The 26,860-nt window shown below is 52.1% G+C and overlaps 1 protein-coding gene and 1 non-coding gene across 2 annotated transcripts; one reads left to right on the top strand and one right to left on the bottom strand.

The window, feature by feature from the left end:
- Positions 1-919: 919 nt before the first annotated feature.
- On the top strand, positions 920-10,603 carry TAMALIN (trafficking regulator and scaffold protein tamalin). The gene is made up of 8 exons (XM_066353741.1): positions 920-1,269; positions 3,763-3,812; positions 5,098-5,152; positions 5,257-5,359; positions 6,519-6,612; positions 6,714-6,780; positions 7,702-7,768; positions 8,170-10,603. The coding sequence occupies exons 1-8, from the start codon at positions 1,027-1,029 to the stop codon at positions 8,673-8,675; spliced, it is 1,185 nt and encodes a 394-aa protein (XP_066209838.1). The 5' UTR covers positions 920-1,026; the 3' UTR covers positions 8,676-10,603.
- A 3,949-nt stretch (positions 10,604-14,552) lies between these two features.
- LOC136389995 (U1 spliceosomal RNA) lies at positions 14,553-14,716 on the bottom strand. The gene has a single exon (XR_010748527.1). It is a non-coding gene; the product is annotated as a U1 spliceosomal RNA (small nuclear RNA).
- Positions 14,717-26,860: the final 12,144 nt, after the last annotated feature.

The raw sequence follows: 26,860 nt of genomic DNA, 5'->3' as shown, positions 1-26,860 counted from the left end.
ACCCCGAGGTTGCCAGCTTGAGCGTGGGCTCATCTGGTTTGAGCAAAAAGCTCAGCAGCTGGGACCCAAGATCGCTGGCTCCAGCAAGAGGTTACTTGGTCTGCTGAAGGCCCGCGGTCAAGGCACATATGAGAAAGCAATCAATGAACAATTAGTTCAATTGCGACAATTAAGGTGTCGCAATGTGCAACGAAAAACTAATGATTGATGCTTCTCATCTCTCTCCGTTCCTGTCTGTCCCTGTCTATCCCTCTCTCTGACTCACTCTCTGTCTCTGTAAAAAAATAAACAAATAAAAAAAATTTTTTTTAAATATAAAACATTCTCATGTATTATAATCCATTCATTTCTTACTGCTCATGTTCATGGTTGCGGGTGGCTGGAGCCAATCACAGCTGTCCTCTGGGACAACACCAAATTTTTATTGGCTAATGCATAACGTACACGGGCTGTTGTATGGCTCTCGCGGAATACATTTTAAAATATGTGGCGTTCATGGTTCTCTCAGCCAAAAAGGTTCCCGATCCCTGTTCTAGAATCTTCCCCTGGGTCTCCAAACCTCTTCACAGTGACCCTTACTATCCATCCACACCAGATGTTCCCAATATCTCCAAAGCTATCCATACCGAACTTTCAAATCCGGCGCACAAACTCCTTCACAGACCCCTTCCTCCCTCACGTATCATGGAGACCACTGGCCCCGCCCAGGGATGCCCTATTTCTCACCCTTGTCCTATTGAGCTAGGTTTTATACCCCCTTGAGCACTCGGGGCCGGAGTCTTCCCCTAGCCTGGCCCTGTGTCAGGCGGCATGGGATGGGCTTCCAGCAGTGGCCCCCCTGGGGGCGGGGCCTCTGGCTCTGGGGGCGAGGCCACCGGGAGGCCGCTCCCCGTAGGCCCTTTCCCTTGGGCCCGCCCAGCGGATCTTATAAAGGGAGGTGACCAGACCACCCGCCTGGCTGGCATCCCCGACCCGTAGCCAGCTTGGAACGCGGAGTGAGCGCCGCCTCGGAGGGGCGCCGGAGCCATGACCCTCCGCCGACTCAGGAAGCTGCAGCAGAAAGAGGAGGCGGCAGCCGCCCCAGACCCCGTCGCCCGGGATCCTCACTCAGAAGTCGCTCCGGCCTGGACCCCGGCCTCGGGCCCCCCTGCCGCAGCCGCCAGCCCTGGGCCCTGCGGGGACGAGCTGTACGCGGCCCTGGAGGACTGTCACCCCGCCGAGCTGTACCGCGCGCTCGCCGTGTCCGGGGGCACTCTGCCCCGTCGAAAGGTGCGTCCCCCACTCTCCCAGCTCCCGCGGCCCCAGCTCTCGGTACTCCCACACCCAGTGTCCCTTCCAACAGACCCCACCTGTGCCTCCTGACCCCCAACACCCCTTGCTAACCCCCACAACGTTCTGTTCTCCCACGATGTTCTCGAGCCCGCAGGCCCCCACGGCCACGTTCAGAACGTGCTGAACTCTCTGCTCGGAAGGCGCCCGCCTCCACGCCGCCCAATCTCGGGGCTCTCCACTGCGCTCCCCACGCGCCGCCACCCAGCCTCACTCCTCTCCCTCCTGAACACCTAGCATCCCCTTCTCTTCATCCATCCGGCGGGCAACCGCGCCCCAGTGTCCCGAGACCTCTATAGAGGACCCCTCGCCTGGGCTCCTCCACTTGGAGCCGGGAGGCGGAGGGCTGGCGTGGCCGCTCGCCCAGACCAGCGGAGAGTCTGAGCGTCCCGGGTGGAAAGGGAGGGCGGTGGGTCCACCAAGTCCGAGAGAGCGCTCGCCCCTCGGAGGGGACCCCTGGATGCCGTGCCCTGCGTCTGAGGTGCGGTGTGCAAGGTTCCCGGTTTCCACTCCCTGGACTTGAGCTGCGACCGGACGCGGTGGGAGGGGTCTCAGGGCGCCCGCGGGGCAGGAAGGATGCGGGCCGCGCCCGCCCTCTGAGTCTCCTTCCTCCGTGGGCTCTTCCTCTGGCCAGAGGGAAACCCGAGCTCTCAGAAGAGGGGAGTGGACACAAGACCCAGGTTAAGGAGAGGGGGCTGGTGGCCTTTCCTTGCTCAGTCCCACTCCTCCTTCCCTGGCCCTTGGGTCCCCCCCACACACAATGAACAGCTTGTTGAGGATTTGCATTTTATGAAAATAGCATGAAAAGACAAAGGAGTCTCTCTCTCTCTCTCTCTCTCTCTCTCTCTCTCTCTCTGCTGTCCATTCCTTACTTCCTGGCCCATTTGGGAACTGTCCCCATCCCTGAGGCCAATCTTTGGTTCTGGAGAAAGAGGGCCCTTATCTTTCTAGCCTTGGGGAAGCTTGGGTGGAGGGTTAACCAGGGCACCAACCAGGAAGGCCCTGGGCTCTTTGAGGCACATGGTACAACAGCTGGTCTTGGACAGAGCTTCGTCCAAGGACCAATAACTTAGAGAGGGACAGAGATTGTTTTAGTTTCTCAAGGGCCCTAATGAGGCAGGAGCCCTCAATTTTGTCATTAGCCCTCCCACACAATAATAATAATAATTAATAAAAAGAACTCCTAATCTCTCTTCTTAGTAAGACTTAAGGAAATGTTTGAGATCTAAGATTGTTTTTGTACCGGAAAGCAACAAGGTCAAGGGATCCAGGCTGAGCCAGGCACAGCTGACCCCTGAAACAGTCTGTACTTTGGAGGAGCAGGTTGGCTCCTCTGTCCCCTGTCTTCCCACAGTCAGACTGGGATTGCTGTCTGTAAGGCCAGCGGCCAGTGCCATGGCCATGCAGATTCTCATTGGATTCAAGCAGACAGTAAAGGAATTGTGGAGCCAGAAAATGGTGGGCCATTCAGTTTATTAAAGTCTCATAATGGCAAATGAACAGGCAGGGCTCCCAAGCCCCTCAGCATTTTGGACTCGCTGGCCCCCACCAGCCTCAGCAGGGCTCAGCCAAACAGGCTCCGCCAAAATCTCTGGACTCCCAAGACCCTCAGCGCTCGCTCGTGCTCTCTCTCTCTCTCTCTCTCTCTCTCTCTCCACTCGCCAGCAAAACAGGCTGGGGCAAAAAAAAAACTCCTTCTCTAGCAAACAATGCCCCCTCCCAAGCAGGAAGGCACTCTGCAATCTGCCATCTGCCGACCTGAGGGCAAGCACCGGCACCCTTTCACAGGCTATACACATACGGTGCAATGCAAAATATAAGCACCAATGAAAAATACAAGCGAGCAAACCTAAACACGCTTGTTTCAGACTTGAAACACATTGGTTTGCCCAACACTGTCCCTCAGACCTGAGGCCCTGACCCTAGCTCTCCCAAGCCACTGTCTGTGGCTGAGAGATTAGGGGAGACCTGAGTAGTAGCAAGGATTCTCTGGAGTGCCTCGATAGGCAAGCCCAGGGGTCCCCTGCCCCTCTTTGAGAACGTCTGGGAGGAGCCCCTGACGTACATCTACCTAGGCTTGGCTTGGCTTTTGGAAGTCTAGGAAGCCTGAGCCCTTGCAGACAAGCACTCCAGGGGTTGGAGACAATTCTATCTAGATTAATGAAAATCCCAGCCCCTAGCATGGGCTTAGAGGTCATGTATCTGGAACCCAATTGGACTGTTGTGTTCCTGCAGTCCAGCTGTGGGGATAAAGCCTCTGAAGAAAGTCATGAAGTGATACTGACAGTGGTACTCAGCAAGTAGCTACACCAACATCAAAGCAGGTGTGAAACGGCCCAGATGAGAGACCTCCCAGAGTAGGGCTCTCAGCATCTGCTCAAGGACAGCCCTTTTCTTACCTGCTTTTTCCCGACTCTCCATCTTCCTCCCCAGGGCTCAGAATTCTGCTGGAAGAATCTTAGCCAGAGTCCTGAACAGCAGCGGTAAGTCACCACCACCCCAACCCCTGCCCTGGTCCAAAGGGTGAGGTGCACACCCCCAAGGGCCAAGACCATAGCCAAGCTATGTCCAGCTGCTTGCGTCTGGCTGCACCTGCTGCCAGGATCTCAGTCCCATCATGTGGCAGCCCTCTTAGGAAGGATCTGAGGAGATGGCAGCCATCGGTGCTGATCTCAGGCCACACTCTGCCATGTCCCATCCTGCTTTGGGCCTAGCTTCTAAAATGGATCAGCAGACTATGCCTGCTGGCCAGATTAGCCTGTTTGGCCCTTCAGCTAAAGTTGTTTTTATATTTCTAAAGGGTTGTTAAAATAAAAACAAAGAACCATATATGATAGGGGCTGAATGGCCCACCCCCCAAAAAAAAAGCCTAGAATATTTACTGTCTGACCCTTTGCAGAAATAGTTTGCCAGCCCTTCCAGAAAACCAAAGAGCACTGGGGTAGACACAATTTTGAGTCACCCTGCTCCCCGCCCAAACACACATAGGGTTCAAAGTGGGGAGGAGCTCTGGTTGGAGCTGGAAGTTACTACTCAGCATTTGGGGAGTATTTTGGTGAGGCTGAGGGCTGGGGACCTGGGTCTCCAGGGCCTTTCTGGGACTATGAGATGTGATGGGGCCTTTGGCAGCTGCTTAACTCTGCCTCTGGCTGGTTGGGAAAGGGCAGAGGAAACTCTGGGCTCCCCCAGCAAGCCAGGATTTGGAGCAGCTCCAGACCATTGTGTGCAGTGGGCAGGCCTTCAGTGCAGGAAGGGGTGGCTTTGAGGCTCCCATCCCCCAGCTCTCACATCTGGTGGGTTGGCCCCACCACAGCTGGGAGGAGCAGCTGTGGCCTGGGCTAAGCCTAGTGACCAGCCTCTGGGGGTGGGGCCAGCCCTCTTCCCTAGGCAGTGGATCAGAGGAAGCTCTAGCCTGGGGCCGAATTTGGGGCCTCAGCTACTCAGGGAGTGGGACTCTGGGACTCACTAGGAGGGAGAAACTGGCTGAAAAATTCAGCTAGTCCACAAGCTCTGGGATTGGATATTCCCAGTGCCTCCCCACACTGGAGGCTGGATTGATTCTGTGTGCTGGATGAAGCTGATTTCAGCTGGGTATGGGGAGGGACATTCCAGCCACCTGTGATGACAATGAGTTGTCACTGGATGTAGTGAACCCGAACTGGATGTTCTAGAGCAGACTCCAGCATTAGTGGAGGACCACTCTATGGGACTGCCAAGCTCCTTTTAATTCTGCTAGTCTTGATGAGATGGTCCCTGTGTCTCCTGCAGGAAAGTGCTGACTTTGAAGAAGGAGGAAAACCAGACCTTCGGCTTTGAGATCCAGGTGGGAGAGGCTGGGTGCCGAGCAAGTGAGGGGTGGGAAGCCAGTCTGAGGAATGGATGGACCACACCCCAACTCAGGACTGAGGGTCCCTTTGTCTGTTACAGACTTATGGCCTTCACCACCGCGAGGAGCAGCGTGTGGACATGGTGACTTTTGTCTGTCGGGTTCATGAGTCAAGTCCTGCTCAGCTGGCGGGGCTCACAGCAGGTGGGGCCTGAGCTCAGGACTCAGGGCTCTGGGAAGGGGGTATAACCTTACTCCCAAGCAGAGGGGCCAAGAAATCTCTTCTAAAATTAATTCCCCTTCCTTATCCTACTTTGAGAAGACCAGAGAAGAATGGGTAGATTCCAGGCTTTGGATCCAGGCAAATTTACCATTTACTGTGTGATCTTGAACAGTCCCATCTATAAATGGGGGCATACGTCCTCACTTTAAAGTGTGGTGAAGGGGTTCCTGGACAAAGAGCCCGGCCTGGTAAACGCTAGATGTTGCTGTTGCCATTCTGCCCCCTTTGCAATCCAGCACAGGCAGGTGTTGGGGAAGGAGCAACATTTCATTAGATCGTTTTGATATTGGGCATCAGGGCCTATCCTGCCCCTGACCTACCCCAGCTCTGGGTTACCTGGGTTCCTTCTTCTAACAAGGAAATAATGCCTCCAAAAAGAGACTTGGGGTCAGTCAAATCTAGAGTCCCAAATCCCAAGTTAGGGCAGCCTGAAACAGCATGAATTGACCCCCAATTCAATTACCATTTTCTTCCCTAAGCCCTCACCTCTGTGCACACTTACCAGCAGCTCCTGAGAGCCAAGTGGTATATCTCAACTTCGCAAAGTAGTTTCACACCCACTGTCCCCCCTGGTCCCCAAGGTAGGCACAGCAGAAATCCATACCCCCTTTTTACAAATGGGAAATGAACCCTCAGAGAGAGTGGCTTGCCCTGCCGGAGTTCAGGAGGTGCAGTGGCACAGGATATCAGAAGCTCTCATGCCTGGGGCCAATGTTAGTTCTTAGCTTGGTGCTACTCATCCTGGCCCCTTCCTATCTTGGCTGGGTCTTATGACAGCCTGTGGCTAGACTGAAATAACCCACCCTGGGGCAGACCAAGGTTTCTGGGAGGGCTCTGATTTGGGGAACAGAGCTTCCTGAGGGTGGAGTGAGGTTGTGGGTTTATGAGTTCCCTGGCCCCTAGGCTGGGGTGCTGGGCCTGTACAAGTTCTCCCTAGAACCATGAAGAGTGGGGTGGGGGACGTTCAGGGGTATTCTATGGGGTTATTACCCCTACCCTTTCTGGCTAAGGTAGGGGGCTAAAATTCTACTGTCATGCCCCATGGAGCAGATGTTGACCCCCTCCCTCTCTTCTTGGCAGGGGACACCATCGCCAGTGTCAACGGCCTGAATGTGGAAGGCATCCGGCATCGAGAGATCGTTGACATCATTAAGGCATCTGGCAATGTTCTCAGGTATGTCCAGACGCCAGGGTCCCTTTGACTTCTGAGCTCAGCCTATCTTGGTATTTGCACCCTGTAGGCTCACTCAGGCTTTGATTCCCCAACCTCCTCAGGCTGGAAACTATGTATGGGACATCAATTCGGAAGGCTGAGCTGGAGGCTCGTCTGCAGTACCTAAAGGTAAAGCAGCCCAGATGTTGTCCAGCTTCCACCCTCCTCTTCTCAAGCCCCTATCCCGCAGCCACGCTCTTTTTCAAGGAGTCATTTATCTGTCTAAACCTTTTTTTGTGTGTGTGAGAGAGAGAGACAAACTGGAGCAGACAGGAGAGAGATGAGGAGCATCAACTCGTAGTTGCAGCACTTTAGTTGTTCATTGATTGCTTCTCATATGTGCCTTGATGGGGGGCTCCAGTTGAGCTGGTGACCCCTTGCTCAAGCCAGCATCTTTGGGCTTCAGGCCAGTGACCTCTGGGCTCAAGCCAGCGACCATGGGATCATGTTTTTGTTTTTTTTTTAATGAATTTTTTTAAAAGATTTTATTTATTCATTATAGAGAGGGGAGAGAGAAGGGGGGGAGGAGCAGGAAGCATCAACTCCCATATGTACCTTGACCAGGCAAACCCAGGGTTTTGAACCAGCAACCTCAGCATTTCCAGGTTGACGCTTTATCCACTGCGCCACCACAGGTCAGGCAATGGTAAGCTTTTTGCTCAAGCCAGATGAGCCTGCGCTCAAGCTGGCTACCTTGGGGTCTCGAACCTGGGTCCTCCGCATCCCAGTCTGACGCTCTATCCACTGCACCACTGCCTGGTCAGGCGGGATCATGTCTTTGATCCCACCGGTGACCCTGCTTTCAAGTTGGTGAGTTCACACTCAAGCCGGATGAGCCCATGCTCAAGCCAACAACCTCGAGGTTTTGAACCTGGGTCCTCAGCATCCCAGGTCTATGCTCTATCCACTACGCCCCCACCTGGTCTGGCTGTCTGAACCTCCTTTTAACCTTAAGGTTTCCTCTGCGTACTCCCTGATCCTTCAGTCTGTTCCAACATCCTGCTAGTTTCTGGCTGGCTCCTGACAGTGAGACGGTGGTGTCTCTTGCAGCAAACCCTATATGAGAAGTGGGGAGAATACAGGTCCCTAATGGTGCAGGAGCAGCGGCTGGTGCATGGTGAGTACATTGGGTGTGAAGGGCAACTTGTGCCCCTACTGATACCCTCATACCTTCGGCCATGCTTCCCCCTCAGAACTATTGGGTCATTTCCCCCTCCAAAGTGAACAAAGTTTTGTTGAGCTACTCCTTTGGATACAATACCACCCTGGGCTGATGCACACACATTCTTAGTTTATTCTCAGTAGTCCTCCAACTATTTGGTAGTATCATCTCCATCTTACAGGTGGGAACTCAGAGGCTCAAAGAGTATTTTTCCAATCTCTTCCATGTCTTAAGTGGTCCCAGTGGGGCTCAGGGTTGTGACTTGCTCAGGGCCACACAGATAGTTGATAGGAAGTTGCTGAGTTCACCCAGCTGTGCCCTCTGACAGTCCTCCCTTGTGTCTTCTGCCCTGGCAGGCCTGGTGGTGAAGGACCCAAGCATCTATGACACATTGGAGTCGGTGCGCTCCTGCCTATACGGGGCTGGCCTGCTCCCGGGCTCACTGCCCTTAGGGCCCCTTCTGGCTGCTCCTGGGGCCCCGCGCGGGGGCCTGCGGCAGGCTGGGGGCGACCCTGATGATGCGGTCTACCACACCTGTTTCTTCGAGGGCGAGGGCCCTGACAGTCCTGTGCCTCCACCTCCACCACCACCACCGCCACTGCCCCTGGTCCGCGCGCCTGGCCTGGGCCCCGCGGCCCTGAGCTCCTGGCTGCGGGCGGGGCTGAGCCGCAGCGCCAGCGTGCGCTGCGCCGGCCCCCGGGGAGGCGGGGGTGCACCGGTCTCGCTCTGGACTGAGGCTAGCGAGCAGGCCCTGTGTGGTCCAGGCCTGCGCAAAGCCAAGTACCGCAGCTTCCGTCGGCGGCTGCTTAAATTCATCCCTGGACTCAACCGCTCCCTGGAGGAGGAGGAGAGCCAGCTGTGAGGGAGGGAAGGACCTGGGAGGAGGGGGAAGAAGTATTTATTTATTTATTTGGTCCAGCCAGTACAAAAGAGGCGGGGGCAGGGAGAAAAGGAGAAGGCTGGCTCCCAGCTGAGGGGACCCCAGGAGCCCAGAGCAATGGTTAGAGGGTCCTTGCCAGCCCACCTGCCCTGCTAGGTTCCTGGCTTGTCTCTGCCGAGGGGTGAACCCAGGCCTCAAACTCCTTTAACTCCTCCTCCCTAAACCATAGTGGGAGCTGGTGCTGGGAAGGATCAGGCAAGCTCAGGATTGGGAGAGGTTTGAGGGCCGAAGACGGGGCATGCCATCCTACATCTGGTCAGTAGTAGTGCCCTATAGGGTGTCCAGGAGAATTCCAGGGGGTGGGGACCCTGTCCTATGAAGCCCTCTCCTCAGCTTTACTTGCTCCCTTTGGCCTTGGGGAGAAATGGCTTATGGTCCAGTAGTTCCCCTACCTTCCATACACATATACAGTTTCAGTTAACCAGTGGACCCCTCAGGAGGCCTAAGGTGCTGGTTCCCCTCCCTCCCTGCCTTGACCCCTAAGGGCTTGGCCCCTCCTAGGGGCCTGTAACAAAGTTGGGTCCTGCTGGGCAGGTGTTCTCTGCCCCTTGTGAGACAGAAATGGGAGAGTCCAAGTGGGGTGGGGGCAGCACAGGCTGTTCCATCATTTTGCATATTGTTGCTTCTGAACCACAAACTGTATAAAATTGATGTTTTTTTGCATCTCTGTCAGCATGGTGATTGCCTGACAGGGAGGATTGTGCTCAGGAAAGCTCTGACTCCACTGTGTACCCCGCCCCCCAACACACATGTGCACACACACAAACACTATATTTTATACTTTATTTACTTGGAGCCTGCAGCCAGGGAAATAGTCTGGGGGATTTTCAATGACATGTATGGGCCTGAACTGGAGGCCCCACATTCCCTTTAGAAGTTGGACCTCTTGTTTCAGAGCGTCTTGAATCTACCAAATACCTACATAGGTGGCCAAGTCTCATCTTCAGTCCTTAACTGTCCCTGTGTAACTAACTGCTTGACACCCTTTATTCCCAGGTTCTGTGGTCTCCTATAGCGGAGACTTGAGCCATCATAGGCCAGCTTGTGACAGGCCCAACCAATCACTGGTTATTCTTTAATGGTTTCCCAGTATCCCCAGAATTTCTAACTCACAGGCTGGGATATCTGACCCCTATCTGCCTTTTCTTGTCCCTCTCCTCTTGGTCCCTGCTCTAGCCACCTTGTAACAAGTATACTTCAGCCCCCCCCCCCGCCCCACCCCCCCGTCTCTGCACTTGCTTCAACTGGCTCCTTCAGTCCTCAATTCTGCCTCCCAAAGGTCTTGCCACCCGGTCTGAAATACAGCCACACCCATTTGCATTGGTGGAGTTCTGTTTCATTTCCATCATACTACTCATCCCTATCTGAAATTGTCTGGATTTTTATGGATTTTGTGTTTTACCTGGCTTCCGTCCCATTAGGATGTACCCCATTTTGCAGTGGGGCTCAGGGACCTCTTCTGTCTCAGGGACCTTTTCTGTCTTACTGCTTTCTTGTCCCATACTAGTGAATGGTAGACCCTGAATAAATACAGTGTGTGCTCAAAGCATCTCCAACTGAACTATCCAGGGTCACACAGAAAGTATGTGGAAGGACTGGGCCTGAGACTTGAGACTTGTGTGCTGGTGCTCCTCCCCGATAGGGACCAACACACAAGGAGTGGCTACCTCCTCCTCCCTCCTGTACCACTGCACTTGCCTCCTGAGCGGGCTCCCTGCTTCCTCTCTCAACACCTAGACCATCCCTTCACAGCAAGCAGAGTGAGCTTTCCAAAAAGGAAATCAAATCGCAACCCTTCTTTGCTTAAACTCATTTTGGCTTCCCCCTGGAATAAAAGAATAAAATCCAAACTGTTTTCCCTGGCTTATATAACATGTCTCTCTGGGTTGACAGCAGCTGCTTGGGCCCAACAAGTGCAGTGTACAGCATTTACCGTATTACCCCATGTATAAGATGCACCCTTTATCCAAGAATTTGGGGTCTAAAAATTGGGTGCATCTTATAGAGTGGTTGTAGATTTTCTTTACTTGCATTTCCCACTTTTTTGTGCCTGTTTTTGTGCTTGTTGAAGACAGACGAGGACAAGCTAATGGATGGGAGTTTTGACATTGATGAGTTGTATGGATTTTATGATGAATAAACCTTGACTTCAATAACTATGTAATACATTTTATTTTCAAATTTTGGGCCCCAAAATTAAGGTGCATCTTATACACGGAGAAATACAATATATTGGGATGCCCTGCATGAGGCTCTCCACATCTGGTCCCTGTTCTTTCTTCAAGCTCAAATTGTTTTTCCATGTCACATATTTATGCCACACTATTCTTTCTGGTCCTATTCCTCAGACATGTTCAGCCCTTTCCTGCCTCTGGCCTTTGCCCATGCTGTTTGTTCTCTCTGCCTGGAGTACTCTTTTTTCCAAGGCTGATTCCTCCATGCTCAGGTCTCAGCTTAAACATCCCCTCAGAGAGCTTGTTCTGATCTGATCAGAAGTACTTACCTGTCCCCATTATTTTTTGTCTTGAGCCCTTAATTTTTCTTTCTTTACAGCACTTACTACCAATTAGTCATTTTACTGACTTGTTTGGATCTGTCTTTGCCTTCCTAAGGCAGGAAATGCTGCCTTGTTTACATTGAACCTCTAGCGCCTAACAGCCTAGCACATAATAGGTGATCAACAAACGGGAATGCCTCTTTGGGGCCAGCCCTTTGTGGGGATGACTGCTGCCCCTTCATCTTCAGCCCTGAGGATGGGGTGAGGGCCCCTCCCCTGCTCCATCTGTAGTTGGCATCTGTGGGCCCCTCTCATGCAATCCCTTGGGGCCTGTGTGTCTGCTCCAGCCAAGGCACCTGCACCTGGCCGCCCTACCCTCCCTGGTCCAGGGGAGGGAGGATATTTGACTAAGAAAACAGAGCTTCCCTAAGCTCCCTGTTTGAACAGTTGCTCTGCTGTGATAACAAACAGCAGTCCCCAGGTGCTCAGATACAGGGGAGGGGCCCCTTGCACCTTTGTTTCCAGAGCCCAGGGCTGCCAGGAGACCAGATGTCTGGGCATGGCTGGCACCTTACTGGGGGCAAGCCCTCCCTAAGTTTCTCCTTCTGGAATAGATGCCCAGCCACTTTCCTACCAGCTGGTTCTTCTCCCCCTTGCCCATACAGCTTGTCTTGGGAGTGATGTCAGTACTCCTTGCCCAGGCTGAAGGGGGCTCCTGGCTAGCCATGTGCACCCAGAGGAGGGTGAGGAAGTATCCCATCTCTCAGCTGATGGGATAATGGTACCAAAACAGCAGCTGCCTGCCATGTAGGTGGGTGACAGGGAGTGACTAATGTGCGAGCTGTGATGCTAAAAATTAACCCAGGGATTGTGTGGTGGAGGGGTGTGGATGGATGTGAAAGGAGGGACTGACAGTATTGTGTGGTCGGTATCCCCCTGCCCAGCCTCCCTTCACCTCCTACCAGCCTTCTGGTCCTCACAAAGCCTCAGAGGACTCGAAGGGAGCCATTCCCCCTCCCCAGGCCCAAAGGGGCCCCCAGTAATTCCAGAGAAGAGGAGGAGAGTGGACACCACCACTCCAGGTCTTGGGTACGGCAGAGTGAGGACACAGCCCTGCAGATGGAGTTCTGGTCTGAGGTCTCCACACTTCACTACATCTGCCCCACCTCCTCATCATGGTGGCTGGCATGCCCTGAGTCCCCTGGATCTGCCGCCTGTGCCCAGGGGCAGTAGGGGAAACAGAGCAGCCAGTGCACAAAGATGAGGGCAGGTTCCCATCAGCAGGCCAGAGTTGGGGGACAGTAGAGGTGGCAGCCATACCTTAAGGAAAGGACAGGGAAGTATTTCCCTCAACACCTTCTATGGGCCCAGCACTGTGCTACACATTTCCACATCCATCCCCTCACTTAGGCCTCACAGCATACCTGAGAGCTATGTGTCAGTATCCCCATTTTACAGATGAAGGAGGAGAGAGGGTCCAGAGAGATTGAGGTCGCAAGGATGTGCATGCTATCCTGAAATGAAGTGAGAATATTCCCTTCAAAGGGAGGAGCTCTTGGGTTCTGGGGGCCACAAAAGAGGCATGGGCTTGGTTAAGAGCTTTGTTGACACAAATAAGAAAACCCATTAGGAGTGAACCCATAGATACTCCTGTTTTGCCCATAGACAAAACCAGAGAACTTGAACTGAATGGCAGTGGGAGAAGAGATGAGACAGTAGAGGGCACTTTCTCCTCACCAGTCAGTCACTAGTGAAGTTGGGGAACTGAGAGCCTGTGGGACTTCCAAAGGGTCCAGCTGTAGGAGGCTGCCTGGTCCTGCATTGACGGCTGGATGGTATGACCCAAAGGAAGGAGTGATGAGCTACAAGAAGTGAGAGAGAAAGGAATGCAGGGCTGTGGAGAGGGCAGAGGACCAAGGAGGATTCTTCAATAGAAAAAATTAGCAAGGAACTGAGACAGTAGAGAGTAGAGCAGGCACACCTGACACCTGGTGGGACCTCAGGACACTGCACCCCTCTCAGCTCAGACCTTACAGACAGGAGACTAACTGGCAGAAGTAGGGTGCCAGCAAGGCAGCTCTCCCTCTAGAGCCCACCTCTTCTGCCCTTCCTCAGCCCTGCCCACACTCAAAAAGTGGAGCCTCCTCTGACTCAAACAACCCATCTGAAGCCCTCTGACACTCTGCTATGCCTGGCATTGAGTGGGCAAACAATACTGATTGAAGGCAGTATGTCTGAATGAATTAACTGTGAGTTCATAACTTGTTATGAAACTTAATTCAGTTCAACCAACATACTCATGGACTGGGGCCCCGGGAGCAGGAAGGACACTTGGAGAATTGCAAGACAAGAATTTTTGCTGTAAAGGAGCCCCTCCCCAAAGCTCAGTGAATTTTCTGTTTTTGGAGTTTACTTTCAGTAGAGATTGAACAAATCTATGTAAAAAGTAAAAGTTAGGCCCTGGCTGGTTGGCTCAGTGGTAGAGCATTGGCCTGGAGTGCAGGAATCCCGGTTTCAATTCCCGGCCAGGGCACACAGGAGAAGCGCCCATCTGCTTCTCCACCCCTCCCCCTCTCCTCTCTATCTCTCTCTTCCTCTCACGCAGCCAAGGCTCCATTGGAGCAAAGTTGGCCCGGGCGCTGAGGATGGCTCTGTGGCCTCTGCCTCAGGCGCTAGAATGGCTCTGGTTGCAACAGAGCAATGCCCCAGATGGGCAGAGCATCGCCCCCTGGTGGGTATGCCAGGTGGGTCCTGGTCAGGCGCATGCGGGAGTCTGTCTGACTGCCTCCCCGTTTCCAACTTCAGAAAAATACCAAAAAAAAAAAAAAAAGTAAAAGTTATGCAAATACTGCCCCTCTGGTCCTCTTTTCTTACTACTAACCTACAGAGGCACTTAACAGCTCTGCTCACAGCTGCCCAGGTCCATTCAGCAAACTCTGCCCACTCCCCACCAAAATGACAGTCCACCCAGATCCCACTTGCAGTTCTCTCTAAATCTTACTCTGATTGAAGGCCTGGCTCAAACCCTTATATCTCTGAGTAACATGGTCTGTGGTTAAGTAAATTGCCGTGGGCCAGCTGTGACTAGTATATTCCAGAGTCTCAAGCGGGAATGGTACAAAATTGAATGAAAAATAGACAAAGACTTAAAGACATATATAAGATGGGTTTCGGTAGGAAGCCACAGCTTCTTGCCAGCAATAAAATTACCGCCCTGGCTGAGCCGCAAAACATGGCTACCTCCAGAAAACATCCTTCTTTTTTATTTGTTTGTTTATTTATTTATTTATTTTTAAATAAGTCAGGGGAGAGCACGAACGCAGTCCCCCACTACCACAAATTATGCAGTCGAGTTTCCCACATTTGGGGAAATCACAGGGGTCAGCACATCCAGAGTGCAATGGAAAAGCCTCGCCCTGGGAAAACCACCTTCGTGATCATGGTATCCTCCCTGCCAGGTAAGTATAAAACATCCTTCTTTATATACTGGATGAGGTGGGCCATTAGCAAATCAATGACGTTCGAAGGCAACACAAGAAAACCACCAGGTGCAGAAAAATTCCCACCATCTTAACTTTACACAAAGAAGTAACTACCTTCCAGGGAACATGGAGGGGGCTCAGGACAAATACTGAAGCACTGCCCTTTGCAACTTAATCAGGCAGGTGAGGTTGGGGGTTGGGCAGACTGTCAGCTTACAGTCAGCTCCCAGCACCTCTGTCCAAACTGCACAGAGTTTTTTGGTCCCCAACAGTAAATGCAAGACCTGTGATTACCAGCTACAGCAAGAAATCACCTGGGGTTTTAAACAGTAGGTAGTGTAAGGTATTTTCCCCACCCAGGAAGAAAGGAGGGCGTAGCCACGAAGTGTGGATAAGCAAAAGCTTTATTGAGTACAGCACTTCCCAAACGATGTTCCCTGGTCCTGGGGACAGGGGAATATTTAAAGGGTCTGTAAGGTGGTCAAGCTAATATGACATGGTGAAATCTCACTGGCTGGCAGATGGTTGCTCTTTTCCAAAGGACTCCTGGGAAGTTTCTTTTGGCGCGCATGAGTGTGGGTGGTTCTAGCCAAGTTCCCGGGTCTGGCTTCTCACGTGACCTTTCCCCAATGCCCACCGACCTTACATTCCGACCTTTTGTGTTAAATAGGGGAGCTGCTATTCGTCTGGCTACTTCCTGCTGGCCCGGGACATCTCCACGGGCACACACACACTTGGAACAGAAAAGAGGTCCCTGACGCAGTTGTGGTTTCGGACAGGGAGTCTCGGTGGTAAGAACTGAGGGGAGGCTGGAGGCAGGGGACTTACCGCACTGTGTGCCAAAGTGGGTGGAAAGCTGGAGATCTTGGTTCTTACTCGGAAGGGAAGGGAAGAGGAGCGGTCCTTGTGGACTTCAATTCCTCCCAGGTTTCGGCACCAAATGTAAGGTATTTTTCCTTGCCAAGGAAGAAGGAAGGGCGTAGCCACAAAGTGTGGATAAGCAAAAGCTTTATTGAGTACAGCGCTTCCTAGACGATGTTCCCTGGTCCTGGGGACAGAGGCCAGGGAAGTTGCATGGATGAAACCGTGTGGGGAATATTTAAAGGGTCTGTAAGGTGGTCGAGCTAATATAATGTGAAATCTCACTGGCTGGCAGACAGTCGCTTGTTTCCAAAGGACTCCTGGGAAGTTTCTTTTGGCATGAGTGTGGGCGGCTCTAGCCAAAGATTCCAGGTCTGGTTTCTCATGTGACCTTCCCCCATTGCCCACCGACCTTACAGGTAGGCTCCATCCTTCCCCTTAAGATTGATTCAGGAGGCCCTGGCCCGTTGGCTCAGTGGTAGAGCGTCGGCCTGGCGTGCAGAAGTCCCGGGTTCGATTCCCGGCCAGGGCACACAGGAGAAGTGCCCATGTGCTTCTCCACCCCTCCCCCTCTCCTTCCTCTCTGTCTCTCTCTTCCCCTCCCCCAGCCGAGGCTCCATTGGAGCAAAGATGGCCTGGGCGCTGGGGATGGCTCCTTGGCCTCTGCCCCAGGTGCTAGAGTGGCTCTGGTAGCAACAGAGCAATGCCCCGGAGGGGCAGAACATCGCCCCCTGGTGGGCAGAGCGTCGCCCCCTGGTGGGCGTGCCAGGTGGATCCCGGTCGGGCACATGCGGGAGTCTGTCTGTCTCTCCCTGTTTCTAGCTTCAGAAAAATACAAAATTAAAAAAAATAATAATAATAATAAAAAGATTGATTCAGGAGTTCTGAGGTGGGTTGGAGCATTGGTATTTTTAAAACCACCCCAGGTGCTCAGTATGGATTTATGGACTGGATGTTGAATGAAGATAATTCTAGAGCACTCCAGCCTCCCTTCCCCTTGGCACTCCAAATACTGCCAGGACTCAAGGCCCCCTGAGGTCACCGTCCATCCATATCATCCTCATGCTTGGGGAGCTGAAGACCTGTGCCTCCCACTGGCACAGAACCACTTTGGATGTCATGGAAGCTCTTGGTGGGCAAGGAGATCCCATCAGACACGTGCCCCCACCTTGGTTGCAGTCAGGGGTTGGGACACAACCCAGGTATCCAGGACTTGCTGGCTGACTGGGTACAGCAATGCTCAGGGGTGGGGTGAGGGGAGGAAGCTAGGGCTGAGCAGAGTTCATGTTCAGACCAGTAGTTGGCAGTCAGCAGGGGTAGGTCAGACTGGTGGTGGTGCTGTGGGGAGCAGCCACATGAGTTGCCAAGGGGCTGCTGGACTGACCTTCAACTTCTGGGCTTGGTTCAGTGGGGTGGGGTGGAGGGTAGCACTCCAGAGCAGGAACTGGGATCTGCTGGGCACCCCCACCCCACCTTGACCAACCCGAGGCTGAGGACTGAAATTGCTGTGGCAGGTTCCAGCCTGGGGGCGCAGCTGCCATTAACTGGGGTAAGGGTGGAGATGGGGACTCTGGGTGCTGTTTGGGAGCTGGGAGGGAAGCAGGTGGCAAAGCCTGAGAGAGTAACGGCCTCTCTGGGGCAGCACATCTTGCCGCCTGAGGAAGTCCCACAGGCATCCACACCCCTTTCCCCGCCCACACCCTGACCTTCTTTTTGCATGCCTACCAGCACCTCCAGCTCGCTCACGCCTCATCTTCTGGCCGGAGCGGAGCGCTGCCCCAGAACATTGGACTCGGTCACAGACGTCCACACTGGACCTGCCCAGCAGCCTCTCCTGCGTTGCCCCCGCCCCAGGCGGATTAAGGTTGGTTGAGGCCCAGGGCGCGGAAGAAAATATTGGGCCCCTTTAAACAAAGAGAGACAGGGAAAATAAAAATACATGTTAGCCATATTTTTAAATAAATAAAAATATTATGTACTATTAATGTTAAAATTGCACATATGAAACCAAACCTGGTGTCATTAGAAAAAAGCATAAAGTTCAGGTTTTGAAGGGACCTTCAGAAGTCGGGGCCCAGGGTGCATGCCGGAAGGCCCGTTAAATCCGCCTCTGCCTCCCTCCCTTGCTCCACCCCACCCTCACACCCCAGACCTTCAGTATCCTGGCAAGAAAGCCCGAGCTCCTCCTGGTTCCCCGGGCCTCGGGCGGGGCCTGGCTCTAGTCCCCGCAGGTTTGCGGAGCTTTGGGGAGATGTCCTCTGCTGAACAGATGCGGGAACTGTTTCATCTCTTCGTTGTCGCGTCTTGCCCTGCCTCCTTGGCTGTCTTGGTTTCAGACCTTCCTTGACCTCTTGGGCTGCTATCCCTCTTCTTTCCTTGACTACTGGAGGACTTGGGATATACAGATGTAGGTCCTGGTCCCAGCTATACTCCGAGTCCGATCCTCCCTGAGAAATAGCAGTCTGAAGGCTAAGTGCAGGACAGTGAAAGAAGACAGTTTGTAAGCCCTATGAGCTGTGATTGTAAACGCTAAGGGAGTTCTCTCCTGCCTTCTGGGTGTAAATAATCTTTCTCCCTGTCCCTAACCTATAGTGAAATGAGGGCCTAATCCAGTGGTGGGATTCAAATAATTTAACAACCAGTTCCCTGCCCTAATGACAATTTTTGGTTTGGTTTGGTTTGGTTTTTTACAGAGACAGAGAGAGAGTCAGAGGGAGGGACAGATAGGGACAGACAGACAGGAAGGACAGAGATGAGAAGCATCAATTCTTCATTGCAGCTCCTTAGTTGTTCAGTGATTGCTTTCTCATATATGCCTTAACCAGGGGGCTACAGCAGAGTGAGTGACCCCTTGCTCAAGCTAGCGACCATGGAGTCATGTCTATGATCCCACGCTCAAGACAGCAATCCCTCACTCAAGCTGGCGACTTTGGGGTTTTGAATCTGGGTCCTCCGCTACCCAGTCCAACACTCGATCCACTGTGCCACCACCTGGTCAGGCTGCCCTAATGACAGTTTTAAGTGTAAAACAATGATATACTGAGCCTGGCCTGTGGTGGCACAGTGAATTAAGCGTCAGCCTGGAACACTGAGGTTGTCAGTTCGAAACCCTGGTCAAGGCACATATGGGAGTTGATGCTTCCTGCTCCTCCCCCCTTCTCTCTCTCTCTCTCTCTCTCTCTTTCTCACTCTCTCTCCCGTCTCTCTAAAAATGAATAAATAAAAATCTATAAAATAGCCCTGGCCGATTGGCTCAGCGGTAGAGCGTCGGCCTGGCATGCGGGGGACCCGGGTTTGATTCCCGGCCAAGGCACATAGGAGAAGCGCCCATTTGCTTCTCCACCCCCCACCCCCTCCTTCCTCTCTCTCTCTTCCCCTCCCGCAGCCAAGGCTCCATTGGAGCAAAGATGGCCCGGGTGCTGGAGATGGCTCCTTGGCCTCTTCCCCAGGCGCTAGAGTGGCTCTGGTTGCAGCAGAGCGATGATCCCGCAGGGGCAGAGCATCGCCCCTGGTGGGCGTGCCGGGTGGATCCCGGTCGGGCGCATGCGGGAGTCTGTCTGACTGTCTCTCCCTGTTTCCAGCTTCAGAAAAATACAAAAAAAAAAATCTATAAAATAAATGATATAGGCCCTGGCCGGTTGGCTCAGCGGTGGAGCGTCGGCCTGGCCTGCAGGAGTCCCGGGTTCGTTTCCCGCCCAGGGCACACAGGAGAAGCACCCATCTGCTTCTCCACCCCTCCCCCTCTCCTTCCTCTCTGTCTCTCTCTTCCCCTCCCGCAGCCGAGGCTCCATTGGAGCAAAGATGGCCCGGGTGTTGGGGATGGCTCTGTGGCCTCTGCCTCAGGCGCTAGAATGGCTCTGGTCGCAACAGAGCGACGCCCCAGAGGGGCAGAACGTCGCCCCCTGGTGGGCATGCCGGGTGGATCCCGGTCGGGCGCATGCGAGAGTCTGTCTGACTGCCTCCCCGTTTCCAGCTTCGGGAAAATGAAAATAAATAAATAAATAATATACCGAAAGGTAGTTTGTTATTTCATGCACTTAATACTGAAATAAGAACAATAAAAGAGGTACACAAAACTAGATTATGTTATAAGAAAGGTTTAAAATATTAATGAAAAAATATTAAATAACATCTGACAAAAAAAACAATAAAATTAGTATTTAAGATATTTCCATATTTCTTTTTTTTTTTTTGTATGTTTCTGAAGTTGGAAATGAGAAGGCAGTCAGACAGACTCCCGCATGCGCCCGACCGGGATCCACCCAGCACACCCACCAGGGGGCGATGCTCTGCCCATCTGGGGTGTTGCTCTGTTGCAACCAGAGCCATTCTAGCGCCTGAGGCAGAGGCCACAGATTCCTCCTCAGCGCCCAGGCCAACTTTGCTCCAATGGAGCCTTGGCTGCAGGAGGGGAAGAGAGAGACCGAGAGGAAGGAGAGGGAGAAGGGTGGAGAAGCAGATGGGCGCTTCTCCTGTGTGCCCTGGCTGGGAATCGAACCTGGGACTTGTGCACGCCAGGCCGATGCTCTACCACTGAGCCAACCGGCCAGGACTTCCGTATTTCTTCTTGATTGGCATCCTCACTTGCAAGTCTTTTTCACCTACAGATGGAATGGACATTACTATGGGTGCTTAGAATACATGCAGATGAACGTTAAAAAGAGTAAGGAATATAAATTTGTGATTTCCAAATTGGGCAGCTGCCCAGGCGCCCACCTTAGAGAGAATCCTGATTACAAAGTGTCATTTTAACAACTGGTTCCCCGAGCTCAACAGAAAATTAGGTATCAGTTCTGCCAAACTGGTGCGAACCAGCAGAATCCCACCACTGTCCTAATCCATCCCTGGACAGCATCACCTTTTGATGTATTGACTTTTAGTCTAAACATAAACATATTTTTTTGCGTGTGACAGAAACAGAGATTGACAGAGAGGGGGACAGATAGGGACAGACAGGGAGAGAGATGAGAAGCATCAATTCTTTGTTGCGGCACCTTAGTTGTTCATTGATCGTTTTCTCATATGTGCCTTGACCGGGGATTATAGCAGACCAAGTGACTGACTCCTTGCTTGAGCCAGCGACCTTGGGCTCAAGCTGGTGAGCCTTGCTCAAACCAGATGAGCCTATGCTCAAGCTGGTGACCTCGGGATTTCAAACCTGGGTTCCCTGCGTCCCAGTCTAATGCTCTAGCCACTGTACTATTGCCCGGTCAGGCTTGACTTTTAGTCTAAAATAAACACATAAGTATATTTTAGTATAAATGTGGTCATACTTTACATGCTCTTTTATGTCTTGCCTTCTATTTTTTCTCTCCAAGTGCACAAGCCATGATTAAAAGCCTGGATTCTGGAGTCAGACAAACCTAGACATAAGTCCCCGCTCTGTGACTTTATATTTCTGTCCTTGGGCAAACTGCATAATCCCTACCTTGTCAGCCTCATTTTTTTCATCTGCAAAGTGGTGATACTGCCAGGAATACCCCCTCCTCAGACTGTGGTAAATCCCTGGATATAACCAGCTCAGTACTTGTTAGTGATTTAATGTGCTTGTATTCTGCGCAGGACTGTTCTCAGCCACATGACTCATGGAGTGTGCACCATACTTTCCCTTCTACATGTGCCATAATAGTAATGAAGGGGCCCAAAGTTTTGCCACCCTAAAACAATGCCTTTTGAGGTATTGATTTTAAGCTGGTTATTAAGGGAAAAAAATGATATCAGATAGGTACTGCCTTTTTAGGCTAATCACTTTGTTAGTTATATAAATGTCTAAGCACTGTGTTGTATACCTGAAACTAATAAATATATGTTAACGGTAATTGAAAAATAAAAATAATTAATTAGCCTGACCAGTGGTGGCACAGTGAATAGAGCGTTAACCTGGGACGCTGATGTCCCAGCTTTGAAACCCCAAGGTTGCAGGCTTGAGCATGGGTTCACCAGCTTGAATGTGGGGTTGCCAGCTTGAGTGTGGGATCATTGACATGATCCCATGGTCTCTGGCTTGGGCACAAAGGTCACTGGCTTGAGCCCAGGGTCTCTGGCCTGAGCAAGGGGTCAATGACTTGGCTAGAGCCCCCCACCCCCACCCCCCATCAGGGCATATATGAGAACCAGTTAATGAACAGCCGAAGTACTGCAACTGTGAGTTGATGCTTCTTATCTTTTTTCCCTGCTCTCTCTCAAATTAATTAATTCAGAAAAAGAAACAAAAGAGACAAAGAACTTTGACCCCTCCCCCCCACCTGCCTAAAGGAATTCAGATAGAAAACCTGCTTTTAAAGGAAGGGAACCTCATCTTAGCACCATGAAATGCACTACATGTGGCAGACAGGGTGGAAGGTAGCAAAGTCTGCTTGTTGGACTCCCCTCTGCACCCCATTGTTTCTGGGTGGCCCAGCAAGGACTTGTTTACCAACTGTTTGCTCTTTCTCATCTACTTGTAAAATACCTGCTTTCCCTTCAAATCCCAGACTCCCCTTCGAAAAAATGGCATATAAGCCTCAGCTTCCCAGCGCGCCTTCTGGCGTCACAGCACTGCCAGCATGTACACCCATAAAAATTTTGGACAGTCTTCTGTTGATTTATCTCATGTTGATTTGATTATTAGCCCAGCAGAACTTTGCAGATAGGAGGAAAACTCTTTTGTACCCCCACAGTATGAAAGGGAGCAATCTCCATCTCTGATCTTGCTTTCTCCTCAACGCTGCTCTCAGCCACATGATTTCTTTATAATTAGCACCCTCCATCTTTTTCTTTTTTGTATTTTTCTTAAGTGAGAAACGGAGAGGCAGAAAGAGATAGAGAGAAGTGAGAGGGGAGGGGTGGAGAAGCGGATGGGCGCTTCTCCTGTGTGCCCTGGCAAGGAATCGAACTCAGGCCTTCTACACGCTGGGCCGACACCCTACCACAGGGCCAACCGGCCAGGGCCTCCCTATCATTCTTTAACCACTCACTTGCTCTATTTTTCTTCATAGCACTTCTTGTTACATGGTATTATTATGCATATATGTTAATATATGTATTCATTTCCCTATCTCCACCCAATATCTCACCATGGAAGGCAGGGACTTTTTGAGTGTTTTTTCCCTACCTCCATGGTTCCTAGAAGGCAACCTGGCACATAGTAGGCCCTGGATAGGTTTTTGTGTGAATATTAATAAATCCAGCATTCCCCTTTCTCCCTTCAGAGGCAGCAGTTTAGTAGAGGCCACTTCAGTCCAGTAGAGGGCACTATCACACAGCATTTTGGGGTCTCCCAGGCTGGTGCTAGGATGGGAGATATTTATAAATCCCCCAGGCTTCTCTCCTCCCACTCTGTGGGTGCGAAGTCTGACTGAGACCGGAAGCAGGAGGGCCCCCTGCGCTAATCTTTCCTGGCAACTTGGAGCTGGCATGCCCTGGCCACATCCTCGAGGCCGTGTGCTCCCGTGGCCAAGGTCGGAATACCCTGACCGCTGTCCTGGGCACATCCCTTAGCAGCTGATGCTTCTGGACAGATCACTTCCTGTCCTGGCTCTGCAAAATGAAGGCAATGACATGAGCGGCACTGCTGTCATGGATTTGCTGTGAGGCCCAGACAGGAGTGTGTGTGAAATATTCTGTGACTGTAAACACCAGACAAATATAATTTATACAGGCCTTTATTGGTAGTGACGGCAGATTAGCAACAAAAGAGGAGAGATTAGAGGGCACTTAAAAGTAGTTGCATGGCTAAATGAAGGTGGGTTTTATAAAAAGGGTTAAGAGAGTGAAGGAGAAAGAAGAAATTCAAAATAACATCTACCTCTCACCAAGAGCTTCTTAGGAGCCAAGGCTGAGAAACGTGATCTCCAAAACATTGTTTAATTATAGCCAACAGTTAGTTGGTGCTGACTTGTGCCAGACACTGTTTAAGTGACTTATGCGTAGAGACTCATGAAATCTTCACAATTCCGGGAGCTTGTAGTATCACTGTCTACATGCCACACATGAAGAATCTGAGGCATAGAGAATTTCAATAATCTGCCCACAGCCACACAGACTGGGCTAAGTTTTAAAACTGAGCATTCTGCCTCCTGCAATGTGTTCCTAAGCCCTCATGGTCACAACCATACTGAAAAGAAGATATTATTCTCCCATTTCCCAGATGGAAACTGAGGCACAGCAAGTTTACAAAGTTTGCCTAAAACCACAATGTGATAAAGTGTATCTGAAGCCTGCTTAACCACCCAGCGAAACCTTTCCGGAGTCAGAAAGGGGCTGTGGAGATGGGTACAGGGTTTTCTCTGAGGGGCCGACAGCAAACACACCTGCCTCCTCCTCTGAGGGTCAGGGAAGGGAAAGAGGACAGAGGCTGTGCAGGGCTGAGGGGGTAAAGGAGAAGCTACCTCAGGGGCCTCAAATTCCTGGGAGGAAGAAGGCTGGGCCATCTTCTGAGTCAGGTTGAAAGAGAGGGGTTGAAACGTGTGCTGGTAGACACCAGGCTGTCCCTGGTGATTCCGCCAAGTGTGTGAGCTCCCCCAGCACACGTCTCTACAGGTAGGATGGGGCCGGGAAGGGCTGGCCTGACAATGGGATATGAGAGCAGCCCCATCCCTTGCCACAGTGCTCCTGGTCCAGCCCCTGGCTTCCAGTCTGTTGCATAAGCTGCTTCGTGCCCAGAAACTGGAAATAGCCATGGCAGTGCTGGATTGGGCTGAGGGCATGATGAATGATCCCCAGGAGCATCAGCTGACCACTTCTGAAGTGACCTGGGGGACTGCCAACAGCTCAGGTTACCAAACCCTCCCTACGAGGAAGCACTGCCTGGCCTGCAGAGGACAATTCCAATGTTACTCTGTGTCTGGACATTTATGGTGCAAGTGTCTGAAAAATCATCCCATCCCACTCACAGCCTGAATAGCTAAGGCAGCTCACAGCCAACCATACCCATGGCAGCCTCCCTGGGTGCGGGGAGCTCAATCCTTGTAAAGAGGTGCAGTGAGATCTCTGCAGCCAGTATCAGGGAGAGCTGGGAGCTGTGCTCCTCTGGGTCTTTTGCTAAGGCCCTCACAGAGTATGAGGAATGATGAGGAGGCTCCATCATTCCAGGGCAGCATTCCGCTCCCATCCCCACACCTCCCGTAGTGCAGCCCACTCTGTCACCACACTCAAAGCCTATGGATCCAAGGAGGTGTCCACTCATACCCTCTCCACACACCAGGCACCCCCACCCCCATATCTGAGGGCACCTTGGCAGACTTTTGCATACTAGCCAGGCATGGGAGAGTGTTCTCCCAGTGCATGGTGATTATATGTGAAGATTATGATTATAGTCTGACCAGGAGGTGGCGCAGTGGATAGAGCATCGGCCTGGAATGCATAGGACCCAGGTTCGAAACCCTGAGGTCGCAGGCTTGAGCATGAAATCATAGACATGACTCCATTGGCACTGGCTTGAGCCCAAAGGTTGCTGTCTTGAGCAAGGGGTCACTGGCTTGGCTATAGTCCCCTCCCCCACCCCCTGTTAAGGCACATATGACAAAGCAATCAATGAACAACTAAGGTGCCACAACGAAGACTTGATGCTTCTCATCTCTCTCCCTTCCTGTCTGTCCCTATCTGTCCCTCTCTCTGTCTCTGTCACTCACACACACACACACACACACACACACACACACACACACACACACACAAGATGCCTAGTCCTCCAAACCATCAAAACACCCAAAAGATTTCTTCCTAAAAATATAAAAGTCCGGCCTGGCGCGCGGGGGACCCGGGTTCGATTCCCGGCCAGGGCACATAGGAGGAGAAGCGCCCATTTACTTCTCCACCCCCCCCTCCTTCCTCTCTGTCTCTCTCTTCCCCTCCTGCAGCCAAGGCTCCATTGGAGCAAAGATGGCCTGGGCGCTGGGGATGGCTCCTTGGCCTCTGCCCCAGGCGCTAGAGTGGCTCTAGTCTCGGCAGAGCATCGCCCCCTGGTGGGCAGAGCGTCGCCCCTGGTGGGCGTGCCGGGTGGATCCCGGTCGGGCACATGCGGGAGTCTGTCTGACTGTCTCTCCCCGTTTCCAGCTTAAAAAAAAAAAAAAAAAATATATATATATATATATATATATATATATATATATATATATATATATATATATATATATATATATATATATATAAAAGTCATGCTTTAAATTACCAAACAATTAAATCACCTAATTATTCTCCTTCAAATCCTTCAGTGGAATAGGCACAGCTTGGGAGTTAGGACCTCTTTACTCCATGACGCCACAATAGGTAAGAAACCTCCCCATCCCCAGCTGGAGAAGTGTGAGACATTTTACAAAAGAGTGACACAAGGCTGATGAGTTTTCCACCTTCTTCTTTTTTTTTTTTTCATTTTTCCGAAGCTGGAAAAGGGGAGGCAGTCAGACAGACTCCCGCATGTGCCTGACCGGGATCCACCCGGCATGCCCACCAGGGGGCGATGCTCTGCCCCTCTGGGGCGTCGCTCTGTTGCGACCAGAGCCATTCTAATACCTGAGGCAGAGGCCACAGAGCCATCCTCAGCACCCAGGCCATCTTTGCTCCAATGGAGCCTTGGCTGCGGGAGGGGAAGAGAGAGACAGAGAGGAAGGAGAGGGGGAGGGGTGGAGAAGCAGATGGGTGCTTCTCCTGTGTGCCCTGGCTGGGAATCAAACCCGGGACTCCTGCACGCCAGGCCGACGCTCTACCTCTGAGTCCACCTTCTTGATGATACTGCCTACTGACTGATTGGACACACACACACGCATGCCGCTGTTTTTCTTAGGACTCAGATGTGGAGGAAGGGATCCTTACAGGAGTCTCCAAACTTTTTACACAGGGGGCCAGTTCACTGTCCCTCAGACCATTGGAGGGCTGCCAAATACAGTGGTCCTCTCACTGACCACCAATGAAAGAGGTGCCCCTTCCAGAAGTGCAGTGGGGGCTGGATAAATGGCCTCAGGGGGCCGCATTGCGGCCCGCGGGCCGTAGTTTGGGGACACCTGCCTGAGTCTACAACCTCCTACAGCCAAACACCTTGGAAGGCTCTGCCTGTGCTGAGGTACTGTCCATGCCTTTGCCACTTTCCTTGTGTGCCTGTGGGCCCTGGACTTTTGAGCACATGGCAGAGGAACAGGGGAGACAGGGATACCCACCCCACTGCCAGCTAAACCTCTAAAGGGAAGGGCTTGGCCTCTCTCCTGCCTCCTGCCTTCAGATTGCTCCAGATGTTCCCTTGGGAGTTGTTACCAGTAACCAGAGCTGTTGTCCATAGTGAGAACAGGAAGGAT

This window comes from Saccopteryx leptura, chromosome 1 (assembly GCF_036850995.1).
Source record: "Saccopteryx leptura isolate mSacLep1 chromosome 1, mSacLep1_pri_phased_curated, whole genome shotgun sequence".
Classification (NCBI taxonomy): Eukaryota; Metazoa; Chordata; class Mammalia; order Chiroptera; family Emballonuridae; genus Saccopteryx; species Saccopteryx leptura.
This window is presented reverse-complemented; position numbering and strand designations above follow the sequence as displayed.

Excerpts from the sequence above, each read along its gene's own strand:
- TAMALIN (XM_066353741.1), top strand. The coding sequence starts at position 1,027 with ATGACCCTCCGCCGACTCAGGAAGCTGCAGCAGAAAGAGGAGGCGGCA. Across the intron at positions 1,270-3,762 it reads GCACTCTGCCCCGTCGAAAG|GGCTCAGAATTCTGCTGGAA; the intron begins GTGCGTCCCCCA and ends CTTCCTCCCCAG. Across the intron at positions 5,153-5,256 it reads CCTTCGGCTTTGAGATCCAG|ACTTATGGCCTTCACCACCG; the intron begins GTGGGAGAGGCT and ends TGTCTGTTACAG.